We start from the raw sequence: 24812 nt of genomic DNA on the forward strand, positions 1-24812 counted from the left end.
AAAGCCATGCTTTATACACAAAGAATTAATTAGAAGGTAATGAATGATCAAGAAAAAATGCAAAAACAAAAAGCTATCATTATCTTAAAATACTCTTTGAATATTGGCCCTGATTTTGACCTTGAAGAAAGCTGCCCACAAAGATTTAGCAATCTCTGTGACTTTGATTTCCCCTTTCCTTACGTCAGTTTGAATCTGGCAACAAACCCCGGGATCTCCAGGCATCCATCTACATTGATGCGATCACATAGGGTAGATAGTGGATCGCGTCAAAGTATTCTTATAGAAAGAAAACTGAAGTAAAAGGCACAGCCTTTTTCACTTTTAGTTTAAATTTGAAAGAGAGACAGTAAAATAGATTGGAATGTACAGACATGTAAATGTCTGTACATCCCAATCCGGACGGCATGGTGGCATAGTAGTTAGCACTGCTACCTCACAGCTCTACAATCCAGGTTCAATTCCGGCTTCAGGTCACCATTGTCTGTGTGGAGTTTCCCGTGTCTGCATGGGTTTCCTCCGGGTGCTCCGGTTTCCTCCCACAGTCCAAAGATATGTGGGTTAGGTTGACTGGCCATGGTAACTTGACCCTAGAGTCAGGGGATTAGCAGGGTAAATATGTGGGGTTAAGGGAATAGGGCCTGGGTGGGATTGTGGTCGGTGCAGATTTGATGGGCCGAATGGCCTCCTTCTGCACTGTAGGGATTCTATGAAATGGGATTGAGATAGAAGCTGAATTTAAATAACTTTATTCTTTTTATTATAATGTAGAAATGTCATTGCACAAATATAACATGAGGTCTCAGGGCCAGTGAGACTGTTCAGCAGTAATTATAAAGTCCATCCACTATTAAAATTCCAGTTACATTTAAGACCATAAGACATAGGAGCAGAATGAGGCCACTCAGCCCATCGAGTCTGCTCTGCCATTCAATTATGGCTGATATTTTTCTCATCCCCATTTTCATGCCTTTTCCCCATAACCCCTGATCCCCTTATTAATCAAGAACCTATCTATCTCTGTCTTAAAGACACTCAATGAACTGACCTCCACAGCCTTTTGCAGCAAAGAGTTCCACAGATTCACCACTCTCTGGCTGAAGAAATTCCTCCTCATCTCTGTTTTAAAGGATCGTCCCTTTAGTCTGAGATTGTGCCCTCTGGTTCCAGTTTTTCCTACAAGTGGAAACATCCTCTCCACATCCACTCTATCCAGGCCCCACAGTATCCTATAAGTTTCAATAAGATCCCCCCTCATCCTTTTAAACTCCAACGAGTACAGACCCAGAGTCCTCAACCGTTCTTCACACGACAAGCTCTTCATTCCAGGAATCATTCCTCCTCTGAATCTCCCCTAGACCCTTTTCAAGGCCAGCACATCCTTACTTAGATACGGGGCCAGAGCTGCTCACAATTGTCCAAATGGGGTCTGACCAGAGCCTTATACAGCCTCAGAAGTATATCCCTGCTCTTGTATTCTAGCCCTCTCGACATGAATGCTAACATTGCATTTACCTTCCTAACTGCCGACTGAACCTGCACGTTAACCACGGGGATGAGGCAAAAAATCTTAAATGCCTATAAGACAGTGGCTTGCTGATGAAATAGAACTTGAACATGGACTCCCAAGTACCTTTGTGTTTCTGATTTCCTAAGCATTTCCCCATTTAGAAAATAGTCTATGCCTCCATTCCTCCTTCCAAAGTGCATAACTTCACACTTTTCCACATTGTATTCCATCGGCCATTTTTTGCCCACTCACCTCACCTATCCAAGTCCTTCTGCAGCCCCCCTGCTTCCTCAATACTACCTGTCCCTCTACATATCTTTGTATCATCTGTAAACTTAGCAACAGTGCCTTCAGTTTCTTCTTCCAAATCGTTAATGTATGTTGTGAAAAGTTGTGGTCCCAGCACCAACCCTGAGGCACACCCCCACCAGTCACCGGCTGCCATCCTGAAAAAGACCCTTTATCCCCACTCTCTGCCTCCTGCCAGTTAGCCAATCCTCTATCCATGCCAGGATCTTGCCCTTAACACCATGGACTCTTAACTTATTTAACAGTCTCCTATGCGACACCTTGTCAAAGGCCTTTTGGAAATTTAAATAAATCACGTTCACTGGTTCTCCTTTATCTAACTTCCTTGTTACCTCCTCAAAGAACTCTAACAGATTTGTCAGACATGACCTCCCCTTGCCGAAGCCATGCTGACTCAATCCTATTTTATCATGCAATAAGTACACCGTGATCTCATCTTTAATAATGGACTCCAAAATCTTGCCAATGACCGAAGTCAGGCCAACTGGCCTATAATTTCCTGTCTGCTGTCTCCATCCCTTCTTAAACAGCCATGTTACATTAGCTATGTTCCACTCCTCTGGGACCCTCCTTGTCTCCAGTGATTCCTGAAAGATCACCACCAATGCCTCCACAATTTCCTCAGCTATCTCTTTTAGAACCCTGTGGTGTAGTCCATCTGGTCCAGGTGATTTATCCACCTTTATACCTTTCAGTTTCCCCAGAACCATCTCCTTAGTGATGGCCACAGCACTCACCTGTGCCCCCTGATTCTCCAGGAGCTCTGGCATCCCAGTGGTGTTTTCCACTCTGAAGACTGATGTAAAGTAACTATTCAGCTCCTCTGCCATTGCTTTGTTTCCTATTATTACTTCTACAGCCTCATTTCCCAGTGGTCCAATGGCTATTTTTGCCTCTCTTTTACCATTTATATATTGAAAACTCTTCCTATCTTCTTTTATATTACTAGCTAGCTTACACTCATATTTCATCTTCTCCCCCCCTTACTGCTTTTTTAGTTGCCCTTTGCTTGCTTTTAAAGGTTTCCCAATCCTCTGGCTTCCCACTAATCCTTGCCACTTTGTATGCTTTTTCTTTTGCTTTTATGCTGTCCATGACTTCCCTCGTCAGCCATGGATACCTCGTCCTCCCCTTAGCATGTTTCCTCCTCCTTGGGATGAATTTTTGTTGTGCCTCCCGAATAACTCTCAAAAACTCCTGCCATTGCTGTTCTACTGTCTTCCCTGCGAGGCTCCCTTTCCAATCAACTCTAGCCAGCTCTTCCCTCATGTCTTTGTAATTACCTTTATTTAATTGTAATACCGTTACATCTGATTCCAGCTTCTCCCTCTCAAACTGCAGGGTAAATTCTATCATAATGCGGTCACTGCTCCCTAAGGTTTCGCAACACCAGGTTAAAGTCCAACAGGTTTATTTGGTAGCACGAGCTTTCGGAGCACTGCCTCTTCATCAGGTGATCACTCATCTGATGAAGGAGCAGCGCTCCGAAAGCTCGTGCTACCAAATAAGCCTGTTGGACTTTAGCCTAGTGTTGTGAGACTTCTTACTGTGCCTACCGCAGTCCAACGCCGGCATCTCCACATCATCCCTAAGGGTTCCTTCACCTTAAGTTCCCTAATCAAGTCTGCCTCATTACACATCACCAAATCCAGAATTGCCTGTTCCATAATAGACTCTGTCGCAAGCTGCTCCAAAAACCCATCTCTTAGACATTCCACAAATTTCTTTTCTTGGGATCCACTACCTACCTGATTTTCCCAGTCCAGCTGCGTATTGAAGTCCCCCAAGATTATTGTAATGTTGCCTTTTTTGTATGCCTTTTCTATCTCCCGATTTATTTTCTGCCCCACACCCTGACTACTTCTAGGGGACCTGTACATAACTCCCATCAAGGTCTTTTTACCCTTGCGATTCCTCAACTCTACCCACAGAGATTCTATGCCTTCTGATCCTATATCGCTTCTTGCAATCGATTTAACTTCATTCCTTACTAACAATGCAACCCCGCCCCCTTCGCCCATCTGCCTGTCCTTCCAATAGGACACATATCCTTGGATATTTAGATCCCAGCCCTGATCCCCTTGCAGCCACGTCTCTGTGATGCCCACAACATCGTACCGGCCAATTTCAATGTGCGCAACAAGCTCATTTACCTTGTTCCGTATACTGCGCGCATTTAGATACAACATCCTCAGTCCTGCATTGACCACCCCTCTTCTCATACTTGTCAACTTTTTTGCTCTGCCTGAGGTTAGATTCCTGCCACCTTCTATAGTCTCTGTTCTATTACGTGGTCTTGAAACTTTACTAACCTCTGCTGAGCCCTCAGCTCCTTAAACTAGTTGAAAGTCCCCAACATTATCCTGCATTTCTACCCTCTCCTTTAACTTTGATTTTCTAATTCTCCATACAACTGAACCCTCCCCTTCCCCCCACCCACCTCATTCATCAAAACCTTTTTATGGGTTCTTACAATGAGCATAATAAAGTAAAATGGCAAGTTTACACCAGTGCAGTTCTTTCTACTTGATGCAGTTTGAGGTGACTTCAACAGCACTCCTAAAGAGGAACAATAGAATCACTGACAGAGCCATATGAATTTCTGTGTTCAACTAAGCATGCACAAGGAAGCTGACAGTTACACTTTCATTACTAACTTAAATCTGGGCCACCATAACAGGCACAACAAGAATTGAATCTCTCCAAAATAGATTTTATAAATTCAGAGTACCGAATGAGTGAACAAAATTCCTCTTGCGCATTAGTGCAAAGTGGATGATAGCATATTGGCATCTTTGCTGATGGATGTCAGTGTAAGAAAAAATTGAGGGAGGAGGGGATTGCAAGATGAATTGCTGATTTGTTATTGTCTGTTCTGAACCAAGATGAATTTGCGCACAAGATTCTGAACAATTGATTTCTGAATTGTAATGCAAATTTTTACTCAGTGATATGTAATGAATTATTGTAATCATACAACTAAGCTTTCATTAAAAAGCTCCAATACTGTTCCCTAGTATCCAGACAGTAAGTAGTGTGTAATTTTATCAACTATCATTAAAGATTTGATATTATATATGCTGGGAATGCTTCACAGTGCTTTCTAATATAACTTATAATTTGAACATCCCTGTAAATCTTTTGTTAAAAGCCAGAATGTTAATTAAAGCACAAAGAGCAGGTATAAGGATGGATTGGATAAGCAGGCATTGTTCCCTGCGAAGATGAAAGGAGTGTTGATGGAGATGTCAAAATCATGTCGAGACAACGTAGATAGGGGAGACCGTTTCCATTGGCAGAAAAACCAAGAACCAATTTGTGGTCAATGGCAAAAGAACTAATTTTCTTCGGAAAAACAGTTTTTACAAGGTGAGTGGTTAGGACCGGGAATGCATGAACTCAGAGTGTGGTGAAGATTTGTTCAATCATAGCTTCCAAAAGAGAACCTGAAGAGAAAATAAATTGAAAGGCTACTGGGAAAGGGCTGGGGGGGGGGGGGGGGGCGGCGAACTGATCTGCACCTGCAGAAAGTTGACACGGACGTGCCTTACCAATGTTGTTCTTCTCTGCTGTAACCAGTTTCTACAATTCAATATACAAACATATTAAGCAGGTTATCCAACTGAAAATGGTATTTATTGGTTGTTTCTTCGGAAGGAACTCTCCAAATGCAAACAATAAACATATAACAAAACATACTCCAACTTATGAATCAAAGAAGGGGTTTAATAAAGAAACTTCATTACTGCAAACTTGGAGCCTCACCCTGGGCTACTCCAAGCTCCCCACAATTCCCAACAGATTCTTATTTATTGTGTCAGCTGACCATCACGTCATTTTGTAATTGGTTCCATGGTTTACTGGGTCAACTGACCCTTACAGCTTGTTACCATTGGTCACATTACATCCAATACAAAGTTGTCACCGGTTACATTCTAACATTGGTTTTACTATAGTAATAGGAACAAGAGGGAGATGGTGGCATAGTGATACTGTCACTGATTTAGTAATCCAAAGGCCCAGGCTAATACCCTAGGGTTCAAATCCCACCATGGCACCCAATGAAATTTAAGTTCAATTAATAAATTTGGAATATATAATGGTGACCAAGAAACTATCATTGATTGTCATAAAAACCCTGCTGGTTCACTCATATCCTTTAGGAAAGGGAATTCCCTTACCTGGTCTGGCCTATACTTCAGACACCCAACAATATAGAAACATAGAAAAACTACAGCACAAAACAGGCCCTTCGGCCCCACAAGTTGTGCCGAACATATCCCTACCTTTTAGGCCTACCTGTAACCCTCCATCCTATTAAGTCCCATGTACTCATCCAGGAGTCTCTTAAAAGACCCTATTGAGTTTGCCTCCACCACCACTGACGGCAGCCGATTCCACTCGCCCACCACCCTCTGTGTGGAAAACTTCCCCCTAACATTTCCCCTGTACCTACCCCCCAGCACCTTAAACCTGTGTCCTCTCGTAGCAGCCATTTCCACCCTGGGAAAAAGCCTCTGAGAGTCCACCCGATCTATGCCTCTCAACATCTTATATACCTAATATGGCTGACTCTTAACTGTACTCTGAAATGATCTAACAAACCAATTTCAAGTGCAATTGGGGATGGGAAACAAACGGTGTTCTTCCCATGAAAGAACAAAGAGGCACAGTAAGAAAATAATTTGATATTGTTATTCCGTATAAGTGCATAAAGACTTGACGCTAACCTAGGATAGTACTGATGTTGTTGTTAAGCTGATGCATCTTGACTGTACATTCGCTTTGTAATTTATTCTGAATCTTAATAAAACTTATTTGTAATTTGTTAAAGAGTGTACCAGATTTTGGTTAATGTCCCTATACTGTTTATTGTTTTCAAATAAGGACGTTGGAATATTAGGAACAGGATTAGGTCATTTAGCTTCTTGGGCCAACATCGCTATTCAATTTGATCATGGCTGGTCTGCACCTCAACTTCATTTTTCCACCTTTACTCTCTATCCTATAATGCCATTCCATAATAAAAACCTATCTCAGTCTTGAAAGCTGATTGTCCCATTAACGACAGCCACTTGGGGGGAGGGGGGGCGGCGGGTAAAGAGTTCCACACTTCTACTCCCCCCACGCCCCCATCTGGTTTATAATTTTGCTTTGAATGGTTTAGCTCTCAGTGTGACCCCTTAATCCTGATTCCCTCCACAAGAGGAAATAGTTACTCCATACTTACCCCATCAAATCTTTTCGAAAGATGCAGTCCACAATTAGAATACGGTTTTATTTTCATGATGTAGGATTGATTTGGTTTGTTGTTCGTAGTGAGGTAATCCTGTTTTGACAACCTTCACAAATCATGCGATAGTATGTTTACTCATTCCTTCAAATGTTTTTTGCACTGAACTGGGATATATTTCCGTATTGGATCATACAACAGAGAGAATCCAGTCAATATATGGTGCTTGTGCTGGATATTTTTTTTTATTCTTGGGATGTGAGCATCGTTGGCTAGGCCAACATTTAATGCTGCTCCATGGTAAATTGCATTGGCCTTTTGGGGGGAGTTACTCATTCTGGCGAGATGTCAAATTTTTAATATATTTTCTGGCTTATGAGAGATTCTCTGGGGATGGGTCTTGAAGGATTTTGCAAAATATGTTCTTCCGTTATTTGATAATGCTTACTTGCCGAATGATTTTTAAATTTAGCTTTGAGGTATACACATTAATTTCACCTTTTTAGCACTGTCGTTAATTCACACCTCGCAGAATCTTGATAGCACTGCTAATGGATAGCCTGTGGCCTGGTGTAGGCTCTGATGTCTATGGTAGGTCTGCTGCAGCAAATGCAACAGGTACAGAAAACTGTTGATGTAATAGATTGCACGACTGAGTCAAGATAAAAGTAATGACATACTTTTTTAAATTTGAAGACATGGGTGTCGCTGGCTGGCCAGCATTTATTGCCCATCCCTAGCTGCCCTTGAGAAGGTGATGGTGAGCTACCTTCTTGAATAACTGCAGTCTATTAGGTGTAGGTACATCCACCGTGTTGTTGGGGAAGGAGTTGCAGGATTTTGACCCAGTGACATTGAAGGAACGGCAATATATTTTCAAGTCAGGATGGCGAGTGGTGTGGAGGGGAAATTCCAGTTGATGGTGTTACCATGCATGTGCTGCCTTTATCCTTCTAAATGCTAGCAGTCGTGGGTTTGAAAGATGCTGTCTAAGGAGTGTTGCTGAGTTCCTGCAGTGCATCTTCTAGATGGTACACACCCCTGCCACTGCATGGTGTGGAGGGAGTGAATGTTTGTGGATGGGGTGCTAATCAAGTGGGCTGCTTTGCCCTGGATGTATTTTTTTAAAGTAAAGTTTATTTATTAGTGTCACAAGTAGGCTTACATTAACACTACAATGAAGTTACTGTGAAAATCCCCTGGTCGCCACACTCTGGCGCCTGTTTGGATACACTGAGGGAGAATTTAGCAAGGCCAATGCACCTAACTTGCACATCTGTGGACTGTGGGGAAGCCAGAGCACCCAGAGGAAACCCACGCAGATACAGGGAGAACGTGCAAACTCCACACAGACAGTGACTCAAGCCGGGAATCGAACCTGGGTCCTTGGCGCTGTGAGGCAGCAGTGCTAACCACTGTGCTGCCCCAAGCTGTCAAGCTTCTTGGGCATTGTTGGAGTTGCACTCATCCAGGCAAGTAGAGTTGATTCCATCACACTTCTGACTTATGCCTTGTGGATGGCAGACAGGCTTTTGGGAGTCAGGGGATCAGTTACTCACTGCAGCATCCCAAGCCTCTAATCCACTCCTGTAGCCACAGTATTCATATGGCTAGTCCAGTTCAGTTTCTGGTCAATCGTAACCCCCAGGATGTTGATACATAGTGGAGGTTTCATTGATAGTAATGCCACTAAATATCAAGGGGTGATGATTAGATTCTCCCTTGCCGGACATGGTCATTTCCTGGTACTTGTGTAGCGCGAATGTTACTTGCCACTTGTCAGCCCAAGCTTGGATAATATCTGGATATTAATATTTGGATATGGGTTGCTTCAGTATCTGAGGAGTCATGAATGGTGCTGAACATTTTGCAATCATCAGTGAATATTCCCACTTCTGACTTTACGTAGTAAGGAAGGTCATTGATGAAACAGATGAAAGCAGTGGGGCATAGGACAGTACCTTGAAAAACTACTTCAGTGATGTCCAGGAACTGAGATGTTTGACCTCCAACAACCACAACCATCCTCCCTTGCATGACTCAAACCAGCAGAAAATTTTCTGCTGATTCTCACTGACTCTAGTTTTGCTAGGTCTTCCTGACTAGTTCAAATGCTGCCCTAATGTCAAGGGATGTGAATCTCACCTTACTTCTGGAGTTCAGCTTTTTCATCCAAGTTTGGACCAAGGCTGTAATGTGGTCAGGATTTGAGTGACCCTGGAGGAACTCTCAAACTGTGTCAGTGAGCAGGATGTTGCCAAGCTTGACAGCATCATTGATGACCCCTTCCATCACTTTACTGATGATCGAGAGTAGACTAATGGGGCAGTAGTCATCTGGGTGGGATTTTGTGTGCAGAACATACCTGGGAAATGTTGCATATTGCCGGGTAGATGCCAGCGTAATAGCTGTTCTGGAACAGCTTGACAAGGGTTGCGACATGTTTTGGAGTACAAGTCTTCAGTACTGTGGCCCAATGGTTAGCACTGCAGCCTCACAGCGCCAGAGACCCAGGTTCGATTCCTGGTTTGGGTCATCGTCTGTGTGGAGTCTGCACGTTCTCCCCATGTCTGCGTGGGTTTTCTCCGGGTGCTCCGTTTTACCCCCCACAGTCAGAAAGGCTTGGTGCATTGGCCATGCTAAATTCTCCCTCAGTGTACCCGAACAGGCACCGGAGTGCGGCGACTAGGAGATTTTCAGAGTAACTTAATTGCAGTGTTAATGTAAGCCTACTTGTGACACTGATAAATAAACTTTAACTTTATTTTCTGATCCTCATCATTCTGCTTCCCTAACATAATGCACAAAGTAGTGCGGGTGCAAATGTTCCTGTTGACAATAAGGTGTAACTCCATGTTTTGTGAAGCATGACCACCTCCACAACGAATGTGTTCACAAAACACTTGCAAAGGATATGTTAATTTGAACACACAGATTTTCTTTGGAACTAGGACAATCTGGGATCCCTTCCTAGTTACTATCAACTTCCCAGTCATGCTTCATTGCCCTATCAAAGGGGAGCAAGCCAGTACATCACAAGAGATAAGCCCCTGTATTCCAAACACTGCAATAGAAGATGGCCCATGGATGAATACCTATTTGACCAGCTTTCTATTCCTGATTTAAAAGTGATAGTCATTTGCCGACTCCAACCCCTTTCAAACAGAATCCGGCGTGTCAAAATTATTTTAAATCAGTTTAACATTTACTAGTTTTCCAACAAAGTCAGTTTATAGAAATAATCTATTTATTGTGAATTGCCACTTCCATAATACATTGTTTTAAACATTTTTAATGAAAAATTCAGTTGCCCAAAACTCTTAACTATTTGTGGTGTTCATAAAATGGCAGAAAGCAGGCAATTTAAGATAAAAGTTGCATAGTTTTATTTCCAGACCTATACAATAATTGAGTGCATTTGCATTTCATGTTATATGTAAACCAAAAGAAGTACAAAATGGTTAACGTTTTGTAGCAAAGCTGTTGTAGCACATCTTTGGGTCGATTTTTCACCTTTATTTAACCCTACGCAGAAATGACTAACGTACACAAGAAGTGATAAAAGCCTCTTTTCCTATTCAGTCTCAAAAGTAAACTGCTTCCGGTCTAACATTAATTCAAACTTTCAAACTCCTTCAAAAATCAGGACTTTGAACTCTTGTGTATTCGCCATATATGCAGGTTAAGATGCAAGTAAAAGTGTGATACATCAAAAGGTTTGCGGTACAGCTCCTGTGACATGCATAGTGAAAGTTCAGTGTTTCAGAGAACTCATAATCCTTTTTTTTTTAAATCTCCTAATACCACATCGTATTGTCCTATTTCCTTGCAGGCACACACATCAGCACATACACACACTCGTTCACACCTTAATATATATTGAGTTTTTTTTTATAATTTTGAGGCAGATTCCGTATTTTGTCGTCTGAGTACTCACTTCGAACATCTAAGTGAGGCCAGTTATGATGGAGCTAACTTTTGTGAGAAAATGTGAATATTTCAAAAGCACTGTGATGTCGGCTGCTAACTGGTTTATTACTGAATAAATGATCTAGCATTTTAAGCTAGTTAAAAGCATTCTATCTTTAATCAATCTACAAAGCTAGAAGTTGTGGACGTTATCCGTGATAAACCACTATTGCTCCATTTTCTCCCCTCAGGGCAAAATGAAACAATCAATAATCAGTACCAATATTACAAATCAAATTTTAAACCCATTTAAACATATTTAACAAAAAAGTAAAAATTCTAACATATTAGGCAGATCACTTTAAAGTGAGCAGAAAGTCTAATTCGAAATCTTACTGGTGTTTGTCGTTTAGTTCATCAGTGTATTCTTGATTAAATTGTTCCTTTTGCTATATTTAATTTTATTCCAAAGAAGATGACACATTGTCAATATTCTAAATCTTCAAACTTCACAGCACATCTCTCTTTCAAAATAAGGGTCTCAGTGATCTGTTAAAAAGGGTGGCATACCTGTGGAGGTCAATTGCAAATGTGGATTTGTAATACAGTGCTAATAGACATGGCTTTGACTGGGATAATGTGAACCAATTTGTTAATAAAAATATTATATAAATATTTTAAAAAAAAAGCTCATCTAGGCATCTCAGAAACATATGGACCGGAATTCTGTGAAGATCTCTTTAGGGTTCGTTTTCGTAATGTGCCATCCCTGCTGAAGAAATAAGAAAGAGAAATTAAGTGTGTTCGGGCAGAAGGAATAAAGCAAGACATGAGATAAATGAAACACTTTTACCGCAAAAAAAACATCGCATATGAAATATAACTAATTTTGAACAAAATATGCCCTCCATTACAGAGGGGTGTCATTTTAAAAGGTCATATTAGCCATTGAATGTGTAAAGAAAATTAAAAATATCATGGTGGATTCTTATGTTTTTGGTATTAAGCATGATTCAGAATTAATGTTGCATGAGCGGCACGGTAGCACAGTGGTTAGCACTACTGCTTCACAGCTCCAGGGTTCGATCCCCGGCTCGGGTCACTGTCTGTGTGGAGTTTGCACATTCTCCTCGTGTCTGCGTGGGTTTCCTCCGGGTGCTCCGGTTTCCTCCCACAGTCCAAAGATGTGCGGGTTAGGTTGATTGGCCATGCTAAAATTGCCCCTTAGAGTCCTGAGATGCGTAGGTTAGAGGGATTAGCAGGTACATATGTGGGGGTAGGGCCTGGGTGGGATTGTGGTCGGTGCAGACTCGATGGGCCGAATGGCCTCCTTCTGCACTGTAGGGTTTCTATGATTTCTATGAGGCTGGGGGGGGGGGGGACAAAAAAAAAATCTATTTCATCAAATCCAACTGTCTAAAAATGGGACAGAATTGAGGTACCCACTCAGCCCCTGAGCCATTCACACAATCACGAAGGGGACACAGACGACTGGGGCCAATTTGTGAAAACACTTGGAAATTACTTTTTATCCGCACTAAATTAATTAAGCAAAACTGCAGAAGGACAGCAGGATAATCCTCCAGTCCCAGCTAACTCCCTATTTACCCTCCATAACGATTTGAAAGGCATGCTTATCAAAAACAATGAACACTTAAAGTATGTACATGTGGCTCTGATTTAGTGACTCTGATATAGTATTTAACTGATTATATGGGTTGGTAATTTAAGCAACTGGCCTCTTATTTTCCGGATTACAGAAGTAGTAAGCTTAACGACTTGGTTGTCACTCAAATCTGCCGGCTGAGTTTTCAATTTCCTGTCCTGCAGCTGAATAACTCAGACATTCCTACCAAAAATCACAGACACATGCTAACCCCTCCAGGACCACCATGAATCTATAGCATGCCTGTCCTTCTCACCAGACAAGCATGAATTCGACAGTAATTTCGCCCGGTCCCCCCATTTAAGAATTGGGACTGGAAACGTCCCAACAATGAAACAACTCACCACTTCACTCACACTCTAGCAAGGATTACATATATAATTGGTCCAAGGGATAAAAACACTAAAAAACCCTTTGGAATGAGAAACCACCATTCCAGTCAGTCGTGCTGACAGCAAAGTACTAACAATGGACACTTTGTGGATCTATAACTCAATGTCAAAACCCTTAAAAACATGAGAAAAAAAACCCAAAATGCCTGTGCAATCCTAGCCAGCTGCCACTATTGACTCTATCTTATTCTTCAACATTCTCTCGACTACCTTCGTCCATTGGGAAAAAGGTACAGAAGTCTGAGGTCACATACCAACCGACTCAAGAACAGCTTCTTCCCTGCTGCCATCAGACTTTTGAATGGGCCTAACTTGCATTAAGCTGATCTTTTTCAACACCCTAGCTATGAACCTAACACTGCATTCTGCACCCTCTCCTTTCGTTCTCCCCTTTGTACTCTGTGAACGGTATGTTTTGTCTGTATAGTGCGCAAGAAACAATACTTTTCACTGTATGCTAATACATGTGACAAAAATAAATCAAATCAAATTTCCACTTCCATCCTTTTCCAGGCCTCTTGAAAGAATAAAATACAACATTGGTGACTCTACATTGGAATGTCTATCAAATAGTCACTAAGTCAATAAATAATTCCTTCCTATCTCTATTCTCATTTGAGGCCTCTGAATATCCAAGTGCGTCCTTGAATTCTGCACTCATTGTCTAAAATAGTCTCCGTGTGTCTCAGCATATTGAAGGTCTGGCTCTTGCCTCGCCTCCATTTTATTTCTCCAATAAAAAGTTGACTTTGGTGTGTTATTTCTTCCTTGCTTTGGAATCATAAATCCAGTTGGGACTGTTGTTGCTACTAAGGGACCTAGAAGCCCAAATCTACTTAAATCATAGAAACCCTACAGTGCAGAAGGAGGTCATTCGGCCCATCGAGTCTGCACCGACCACAATCCCACCCAGGCCCTACCCCCACATATTTACCCACTAATCTCTCTAACCTACGCATCTCAGGACTCTAAGGGGCAATTTTTAACCTGGTCAATCAACCTAACCCGCACATCTTTGGACTGTGGGAGGAAACCGGAGCACCCGGAGGAAACCCACGGAGACACAAGGAGAATGTGCAAACTCCACACAGACTGTGACCCGAGCCGGGAATCGAACCCGGGACCCTGGAGCTGTGAAGCAGCAGTGCTAACCACTGTGCTACCATGCCGCCCGCCCAAAGGATATAATTAGATAATAGGCAAGATTGGATTCAAGTCCTGACTTAAAACTGCCCTCCTGACAAACAAACTCCCCGATCGTAATCGGATGGACACACAATAAAAATGGATAGAGAATTGGGCTTTTCAGAATGAATCCAAGTCAAGATCATATTGACAGATTAGCCTCAGAATGCAGTGTGCACAACATAAGAAATAAAATAAGGGACCTAGAAGCCCAAATCTGCTTAAAGGATATAATTAGATAATGAGCAGGATTGGATTCAAGTCCATTTGATGTTTAGAAAGTGCAGAGAACATGGAGAGATAGCAGTGTCAAAAAAGAAGCAATTACATCAGCAGAAATGATGGATTTCAGTAACAGCATCCAGACAATGGAAACACTTTAGAGAGAATCAAGGAAAAGAAGAATGCAAGGCACTGATATACTGCTCAGACTGTGGTGCAGGCCTCTGGGGTCTGTGGACACTTTTAGGTCCACAAAATGATGTGTCAGTGATGTGGTCAAGAATAATCAAACATGTGGCAACTGGAGACATGCTCCTGCTTCCTCCCATCTCACCCCCCACAATCGAACCTTCCCCCACTTTGCTCGTGCTTTCCCATGTTCTTCTGTCCCCATGACCCTGCTCACCATTGGCTGCCAGCGGGATCTTCTGTTCTACCAAAGTCAATGGCAATTTGCATAGCTCATCCGACCTGCCGCTGGGGAACGCACGGTCATGGGTGGTCTTCGGCAGGGCCAGAAGGTCCTGCAGGTGGGAAGGGCTGGAAAATCCCATCCATAATGCCTGACATCTCACCTAGTTCTGATGAAACACCATCCCTAATCAGTCCTTGCATCTCTAAATGCCTGTAGATCCTGTCTCTCAAAATACCTCCAACAACTTACCCACCACAGATGTGAGGCTCACCATCGCCCCGCACCCCCCGAAACATTCCCTCAGTTTCTCTCTTCAAAGATGTGGCCAACCAGCTGAGTATTTGTGGCATTTTTTAAAATCTAAATTTTAAAAAAGTTTATTTGTGTCATAAGTAGGCTTACATTAACACTGCAATGAAGTTACTGTGAAAATCCCCTAGTCGCCACACTCCGGCGCCTGTTCCGGTACGTTGAGGGGGAGCTTTAGCCTGGCCGATGCACCTAATCAGCACATCTTTCAGACTGTGGGAGGAAACTGGAGCACCCGGAGGAAACCCACACAGACGCGGGGGGGGGGGGGGGGGGGGAAGACATGCAGACTCTGCACAGACAGTGACCCAAACCGGAATCGAACCCAGGTCTCTGACACTGTGAGGCAGCAGTGCCACCGTGCTGCCCCAATAAAAAGTCAACTTTTTATTGGAGGAACTACAGGCCAGTGAGCCTCACATCTGTGGTGGGTAAGTTGTTGGAGGTATTTTGAGAGACAGGATCTACAGGCATTTAGAGATGCAACGACTGATTAGCGACAGTCAGCATGGCTTTGTGAGTGGAAAATCATGTCTCACAAATTTGATTGAGTTTTTTGAAGGGATAACCAAGAAGGTAGATGAGGGCAGTGCAGTTGATGTTGTCTATATGGATTTTAGCAAGGCCTTTGACAAGGTACTGCATGGTAGATTGTTGCATAAGGTTAAATCTCACGGGATCCAGGGTGAGGTAGTTAAATGGATACAAAATTGGCTTGATGACAGAAGCCAGAGGGTGGTTGTGGAGGGTTGTTTTTCAAACTGGAGGCTTGTGAACAGTGGTGTGTCTCAGTGATCAGTGCTGGGCCCACTGTTATTTGTCATTTATATTAATGATTTGGATGAGAATATAGGAGGCATGGTTAGTAAGTTTGCAGATGACACCAAGATTGGTGGCATAGTGGACAGTGAAGCAAGTTATCTCTGATTGCAAAGGGATCTTGATCAATTGGGTCAGTGGGCTGACGAATGGCAGATGGAGTTTAATTTAGATAAATGCGAGGTGATGCATTTTGGTAGATTGAATCAGGGCAGGACTTACTCAGTTAATGGTAGGGCGTTGGGGAGAGTTACAGAACAAGGAGATCTAGGGGTACATGTTCATAGCTCCTTGAAAGTGGAGTCACAGGTGGACAGAGTGGTGAAGAAGGCATTCAGCATGCTTGGTTTCATTGGTCAGAACATTGAATGCAGGAGTTGGGACGTCTTGTTGAAGACATTGGTAAGGCCACACTTGGAATATTGTGTACAGTTCTGGTCACCCTATTATAGAAAGGATATTATTAAACGAGAAAGAGTGCAGAAAAGATTTACTAAGATGCTACCGGGACTTGATGGTTTGAGTTATAAGGAGAGGCTGGATAGACTGGGATTTTTTTCTCTTGGATATTCAGAAGGCTGAGGGGTGATCTTATAGAGGTCTATAAAATAATGAGGGGCATAGATTAGCTAGATAGTCAATATCTTTTCCCAAAGGTAGGGGAGTTTAAAACTAGAGGGCATAGGTTTAAGGTGAGAGGGGAGAGATACAAAAGTGTCCAGAGGGGCAATTTTTTCACACAGAGGGTGATGCGTGTCTGGAACGAGCTGCCAGAGGTAGTAGTAGAGGCAGGTACAATTTTGTCTTTTAAAAAGCGTTTAGACAGTTACATGGGTAAGATGGGTATAGAGGGATATGGGCCAAATGTGGGCAATTGGGACTAGCTTAGGGGTATTAAAAAAAATGGACAAGTTGGGCCAAAGGGCCTGGTTCCATGCCGTAAACCTCTATGATTCTATGACTCTAAATAAAATGGAGATGAGGCAAAAGCCAGACCTTTAATATGCTGAGACATACGGAGACTATCTTAGATGGCGAGTGCAGAATTCAAAGACGCAACTGGATATTCAGAGTTCTCAAAAGAGAATAGAGATCAGAAGGAATTTATTTATTAAATTAGTGACTACTTGATAGACATTCCAATGTAGAGACACCAACGTTGTATTTTATTCTTTCAAAAGGCCTGGAAAAGAATGGAAGCGGTAATCTGGTTTGTGATTTTATTAAAAATATGCAGGTTGAACGCAACATCTAGTGACTGAATTCCAGAATGAAACTCAAACCTGTATCAAAATTGTTAGCTTCACAGTTTCTTTTTGAGAAGATCTCACAACATGCTCACATCCTTGCTATTCGAACTCAAATAATTCCTGTCCCACTATCATGTGCCTGACAAGTTGTTAACCTTGCTTAGCATGTGCAACAACTAGGAATAATACCCAGCTGTTGTGAGGTATAATGATCTGACTCATGCTTCCCTTTCGTTCCCTTTGTACGAGGTATTTTTAAATTCCCAGCGCAGCTAAGGAGTGATTGATAATGAATTCCGACATGCTCCTCATTCTAACAGCACTCAGCCCAGCCGACGTGTGACACAGCAAACATGGTTCAGATTCCGATGCCCATGTAAATTTAGACAATACAATGCAACGCAGCCATCTAACACTTTAAAACATTCCCGGCATGGAATAAACACATGATTTATCACTGTTTCCGCAAATATAGCGATTGGTAGTTGAACAGGGACCTAAACATTGAGCAGACACATGGCGGGCCATTTATCACAATGACATTTCTCTCGTTTGCCCCGCAAGAGCAAATGTACAGTTTGTTCTAAACTGTCACTTACTTAGTTTTATGATTTTACAGCCTTTCGGCTGACGTACGTTGAAGACAATAAAAGAAAATCTAGTGTTCAGCTGCTGGCATTCATTAGTAATAACTGTCTGTGAAGCCCAAAAATAGTACTGTGAACACGTCCAGGAGTACCTGGCCATAACGTTAATTTTCCATTTGGAGTGTTTCTGAAAGTCACTTACCATTGGTGTAACCGCAGTGATTGCCTGCTGAGTCTGCCTTGTACTTACTTCCAGCTGTAATCTAGGCGTAACAAAGGAAAGATGGTCATCATTTTTCTAGTGCTTAAACTGTATTGTTTTCAGCCCATATCCTCCTCCCGGGCAGTACTGCCCCTTTTTGTATAAATAATTCAATGATTTTTCTTCAGTTTGCCTGACAGACCTCCGCACCACATCTACAAATGATTCACGCCCAAGTACAGATAGTGAGAAGTTCCATGCATCCGTGCCACGTGTTGGGCAACAGCTTCAAATATATTGACACAATCTCAAAGGGCGAACAGCTCAAGAAAGGCCCTGACATGCAGCAGCCTGTGTCCTGGATTCCTTTTTTTTGCATTGGAGGGGAAGGAAGCAAAAAAAAAATGCAAATATGCAAGCTTCAAGAAGGAACCCCAACTTAAAAATAGGAATTTGGAGCGTGTCTTGTGCAAAGCTCCTCTGGAAAATAAAATCCATGAGTGAACCACCACCATTGGGAAAACTGAAACACGCAATCAAATGGATGGAAAACTACAAAGCTTGATGGTATTCCAACTGAGGTCTTCAAAGCTGATGGGCTTTTGCTCACACATCAAAACTCCATGCGTTCATTGTACAGGTTTGAGGGGAAAAAGAAACCTCCCTCCCAATCCCGATCAACAATACCACCTCCACAGCCTCCAGATTCAATGGGAGGGCCACCCAATAAACATTGGTGTTCTTCTTGAAGCCATCTCCACAAGCAAAACTCCTGCAAAACCAACTTTGATGGACTTGAGACTAGTTTTATTGTCATCGGTACACCACGCTTTGAATCATGAAGTCTTAATGATGAGGCAGGGTGGCAGCGGAGAAGGGAAGAAAAGTAAGCAAATCTTGCACTCCAGATCCCACTGGCAAGTGGGATGTCCTATCCCATGGGATGTCCTGTCCCTTGTGCTCAAAGATTCGTGAGATTAGAATCGGCTTCTTCACTAAGACGCAAACTTGTAACCCTGAGATGTCATCCTCGAATCAAGGAACAGCTGACGATGGCATTCAAACGACATTGCTCAATTTCTATTGGCACTCTTAACTAATCTACAATTCACCACCCTTTCAGAAAGACACTCTGGTCGATATTACTCAACATCAGGAACAAGAGCTAGTCAGGGCAGCGGAATTGCAAAATTGTGCATAAGCTTTGCAAGGAGAGAGGAGATGGGCCATTCATTGTAGAGTCACCTGCCTTTGTCTTTCTCTTGTCATCATAGTATTGATCAGGCTGATCTAGTGGTCTCTGGTCAATAGCGACTCCCAAGATATTGATGGTGGTAAACTCAGCACTCATGGTACCATTCAAGGTCAGAGGACATATCTCAGCATTTTCTAGTTGGAGAGGGTTTGCACTTCTGTGTACCTATGCTACCCTCCAGCTAAGGTTCTTCTATAAGTTGACATGGACTATTTCATTATCAGATGAGTCTGAATGGAGTTAAGTACTGGGAAGTTGTCAACTGCCCCTTTCCTGTCCTTATGACCAATGGAAGGTCATTCAATCCAGTTTGGGTGGGTTAGATTGCCGCTAGGTAGATGCAATCACCAGAATTACACTGGAACAGCTGGAGAGAGAGAGAGACAGCTAGCTGTCCTCAGAAGTATAGTTGGGACATTGTCAGGGGCTTTGTTTTGTCAAATGCACTCAGTTCCTCAATACAACATGGAGTGAAACCAAATGGTTGGACTTTACTATTGTGTGGCCCTCGAGGGTGACCAAGTTGGATTGTCCACTTGACACTTTCTGATGTGGTTGCAATGAGTTCCCAGATGCTAGTGAAGAAGACTTTACAGAATTGAATGGGTTTAATTTGTTACCTGAGTTTTCTATTAATACATTGCCTGGTCATTGTCATTAGATCTGTGATATTGTTATTATTATTCTATTGTAACTTTCTTTACAATAATGGCATTCTAGGCAATTACAGAAGATTTGTTAGTTCTCCTTGAATCAGTTAGGTTTTTAATGACAGTCTGTAGTTGTAATGGTAATTTTTCAGGTGCTAACACACATTACTCTGGTGGGATCTGACTCTGCCAGTTCATATCATAGAATCCCAATGGTGCAGAAAGAGGCCATTTGGCCCATCAAGTCTTCACCGCTCTCTGAAAGGACATTCCACCCAGGCCCTTCCCTCCGCCCTATCTCCGTAAGCCTGTGCATTTACCATCGCGAATCCATCTAACCTACATGTCTTTGGACACTCAGCAGTAATTTACCATGGTCAATCCACCTAACCTACACATCTTTGGACTGCGGGACGAAACCAGAGCACCCAGAGGAAACCCACGCAGACATGGGGAGCATGTGCAACCTCCACACAGTCACCCAAGGCTGAAATTGAACCCGGGTCTCTGGCGCCGAGAGGCAGCTGTGCTAACCACTGCGCCACCCCAATAGCCATTATGTTACGACATCCCTCCCCCAACATATTCTCTCATTTCCCCAGCCACACACTCCCATGGCAAAATGTTTGCTCCCAGTTTCTGCCCCTTCATTACCATCTACTTCCCCCTTCACTCTATTGCCAAAGAGTTCCGTCCACCTTTATTTCTTTCTTTCCTGTGTTGTTGTGGATTCACCTCTTCCTGCATTACCTTTTCCCTCTCTCCCCTCTCTTTCATTTTCCCATTCCCTCCCTCTTTTGTTTTTCTACTACATTTTCCCTTTCTCTGCCACTCTACTGAATCTATGCTGTGCAATCTGCCCTCTAATTCCCTCCTGGTCATACATGCTGCCCTTTCCTGTGCCAATCATTTCCTGCTTTTCTCCCTGCCACTTTCCCCTTCCCATGACAACTTCCGGTTGCAAACCATTTCCTGCCACCTTCCTTCACCGACCGTACCTGCCTCCCTCCCTTGCCATCAATTCTGCCCACTCCCCTATTCAAATGCACCCTCCTCCCCCTCACTCCCTGCCAACATTTACTCATCTTGTTACCAACCAAACCCTTTAACACTCCCTACCATCTCCCTCCAATCCCATGGATAGCCGATTTCAGTGGTTAATGCTTCCTCTATAAGAAACTCCCCAAGCTCATGGCCCGAGCTTTATGTGTATGATATACTTGGGAACTCCTGTTACCACCTATGATAGCAAATTGGACCATTTGCATTTGGGAAGATGCTCACAGGAGAAGTGGGCCCATCCAGTGTGTGCATTGCAACCAAGTTGGGGGGGAGGGGGGAATGGGAGAGAAAGGGGCCTGACTGCATTAATTTGTGGCAGCAAAAGCTGACACACTGACCGATCCTTCAAAACTGGTTGGTAAGGCGGGACACAGTTAGTGAAGTAGTCACACAGCATTCTAGAGCATCAAAATGTAACACAGACAGTGGTAGATGCGCATTTCCATGATTCGCTTGATCTCACCAATGTTCTGGGAGGGTCCCAGATACACTTCTCCAGAGGCGAGGAAAGGCTGCAGAGAAAGTTTGTCTCCCGGCTACTCATGCATCAGCTGGCACCGCAGACTGGGAGAGGACTACACCCTTGGCCAGAGTCAGCATGTGGCCTTAGAAAGCTGGGTAGAAAGTAGAGAGCCTCGACCCTTTCGAAAGAACCGTGACGGCTTTGACCTACAACACATTGTACTTTGTGAAACAGCAGTCCAGTGGAATGTGTTTTGTGACTTGGCAGTTTACAGACTAGCAACACTCACCAATACAGAGCAGCCAAACTCCAGAGACACAGTCAAAGCTGAGATTTCAATTCAGCTTCTCTGAACAATCAGGTCTTTTAGAATTAATAGCAACTCCAGTTTTAGTGAGTGGAAACTTTAACTTTAGAAGATCTATTTTGATGCCAATTTCTCCCTTGCGCTTTACTCTTTGACCACCAGGTTTCCCTCCTCCACCTTAGGCACTAACTACCAATCAGAATTTTACATGTTTTGATAACTTACAAGAACAGCATCAACAATTTCAGCATAATATTTGGATATCAACTAATAACATTTAAATAGCTCCCTGGTGGACGTTGTTGTTTTGTACAGTCGCCCCCCCCCCCCACCCCCGGGGATGTAACAGTTTATATCTAAATATAACGTAGAAAATGTGTGTGGATATAGATGTACGTCTCCTATCCAATGATGACCTTAGATGGGGTGGCTGATTTTCCATTGGAAGAATCAGTTTTGTTCTCCCAGAGGTTCCGCTTGCTCGATACATCTCCCGGTTTCACATCCTGCAATTAGAGACATAAAGAAATGTAAAGCACTTTTTTAAAAAAATTGCAGATTAATTAAAATAATATCGGAACGGAAAAGCACTTTGCACTTTTACACTACTTGGTGATGGTGATTGACATTCTCGTTACACTGTCATTTTACCCTTAGTGCGAATGTAAAGCAGGAGAAGAGGAAATGAAGCAACGTGTGCTTCTGATAACCAGGCACCTTTACGAATCTGAGACCAGTCCCTTTAAAATGAATCCGATAATGTATACATGGGTGTTAAAACTAAAATCCATCAATACATCTTGGCAGCAATAGAATCTAAATGGGAGATGTCACTGTCCCTCGAAATTCATTTTCTGCGATTCTTCATGATCTTGCCCACATTGAACGGAGGGCAAGTGAAGGGAGTTGCAGAATCGAAACGGTTTATTCCCCTATAATGCTCTTTTGGTTTACTGCTACAGCAGTAAATCAGTTCAGAGAGCTTAAAACTTGCTGTGAATCCGCTACCTTTCGGGTTTAAAATCAGTGGAAATAAAAAACAGACAACGTACCATGTCGGGCAACAGGTTCAAAATCAATCTTAATATCTATTTTTTAACTAAAATGTACTAATCGGTCTAAGTACAGATTTGCAAAGGAAAATGTGTGCAGATAAGAGAAATGCTCTTCACCAGAAGTAGATTAAAGGAACAGAAGTTAACTGGGCAGGATAGTGAACTTTTAGAAAGATATATACACAAACTCACGTGGGAGCAGTGGACTGCATTGGTGGCTAATTTAGACACGACAGCGGACTTTTCTCACTGATGTATTACAATAGCGGAGAAGGAAAAATGAATTTAATTGGTTTATCACCAGTTTCAGTAACAAACGTACAATACCACACTTACAATGCTTGCCCCCAGACACTATCATACTATTTAAATGTCTGTTAACAATGATTCTGTTGGTAACACTCTTGTCTCCCAGTCTGCAGATTTATGGGTTCAAGCCCTATGCCAGGCCTTGAGCACTCAAGTCAAAGCTGGCAGGCACTCCAGTGCAGCACAGAGGGAGTTGTGCATCATTGGAGGTGCCCATCTTTCGGATGAGATGTTAAACTGAGGCCTCGCCTGCCCTCTCGGTTGGGCGTAAACCCCCCCGGCGATATTTCAAAGTGGAATAGGCGAATTGTTCTGGTGTGCCAGCCAACATTTGTCTCTCAATCGATGCCACCAAAACAGATTAGCTGGTCAACATTGGACTGCGGTCTGTGGGAGCTTGGTGTCCTCAAACTGTGTTTTCTACATTTCATCACTAACTACATTGCAAAGTGCTTCGTTGTAAAGGGCTTTGAGGCATCTGATATTTGTGTTTTCAAGATAAATGCATGTTTTCCTTTCTAACTCAGGTGTACAGTATGATTTACTAGTTTATTTTTATTAGTGTCACAGGTTGGCTTATTTAACACTGCAATGAAGTTACTGTGAAAATCCCCTAGTCGCCACACTCCGGCACCTGTTCGGGTACACTGAGGGAGAATTTATCATGGCCAATGCACCTAACCAGCAGGTCTTCGGACTGTGGGAAGAAACCGGAACACCCGGAGGAAACCCACGCAGACACAGGTTGAACGTACAGAACCCGCACAGACAGTGACCTGAGCCGGGAATGGAACCCAATCCATGATGCTGTAAGGCAGCAGTGCTAACCATCGTGCCACCCCAAAGTGCACTCATAGCCAAACATCCCAAATGCTGTTACATCTGGAAACTATTTGCCAATCACTTTATCCTTAAGAATTTCAAAAAGAACAATGTGTGAACGGCAGGGTTCCGATGTTACTGATGAAAAGGAAAGCTCTGTTTCAAAAGACATCAGAACTGGATGGGATAAGAGATGAGTAACAGTTCTCTTCCACCTTTAAGTTTAGCTCTGGCAGACAGGCCGAGGGCAATCTACACAAGATGATTTAGTTCGGCTGTCTTTAAATTCCTCGGTCCCATTTTCAGCTTGTTTCTCTTCTCTCTCTCGAGGATTCTCTTTCAGCATGGAATGTTCTCCGGGGTGACAGACAGGCCTCAGTTTTCAGGCCTTGGTTGTAACCCCTGAAATCCAGACTCCCGCCCATCGGACGGCTGAATATGGCTGCCGAAGCAGGACTGAGTTCCAATGTTTGACATTCAGACACTGCTATTCAATGGGATTGTGAGTGGAAGAGTGAAGCCTGGGAGAATGTGGAGAGATGGAAGAGATCACTAACTTGTACATTTTCTTAGTTCCCTTTTACATGAAAGAGAAACGCTGAACAATATCCAATTACACAGAATTGTTTTGCATTCCATTGAACACTGGATTTTAATTTGAATCTATAGATTCAAAGATTCTCAGTAAAATGTAATTTCCTACATCAATGAGGGCGGCACGGTGGCACAGTGGCTAGCACTGCTGCCTTACAGCGTCAGGGACCTGGGTTCGATTCTGGCCGTGGGTGAGTGTGTGGAGTTTGCACGTTCTACCAATGTCTACGTGGGTTTCCTCCAGGTGCTCCGGTTTCCTCTCTCAGCCCAAAGATGTGCAGGTCAGG

General features: G+C 43.0%; 1 protein-coding gene across 6 annotated transcripts in view; it reads right to left on the bottom strand.

Annotated features, from left to right (window-relative positions):
- Positions 1 to 10414: 10414 nt before the first annotated feature.
- Positions 10415 to 24812, bottom strand: part of LOC144507898 (non-muscle caldesmon-like) — a 227516-nt gene continuing 213118 nt past the window's right edge. For 4 of the 6 annotated variants that reach the window (XM_078235377.1, XM_078235378.1, XM_078235373.1 and 1 more), the window contains 3 exons: positions 22162 to 22251; positions 18009 to 18069; positions 10415 to 11733 (listed from right to left, as the gene is read on the bottom strand). In XM_078235377.1, coding sequence (XP_078091503.1) covers positions 11702 to 11733; positions 18009 to 18069; positions 22162 to 22251 — 183 coding nt within the window. In that variant the 3' untranslated portion in view covers positions 10415 to 11701. Of the gene's footprint in view, positions 11734 to 18008; positions 22252 to 24812 lie in introns of all 6 variants that reach the window. The other 2 variants (XM_078235374.1, XR_013500161.1) reach the window with 2 other exon arrangements.

Source organism: Mustelus asterias, chromosome 19 (genome assembly GCF_964213995.1).
Source record: "Mustelus asterias chromosome 19, sMusAst1.hap1.1, whole genome shotgun sequence".
NCBI classification, from domain to species: Eukaryota; Metazoa; Chordata; class Chondrichthyes; order Carcharhiniformes; family Triakidae; genus Mustelus; species Mustelus asterias.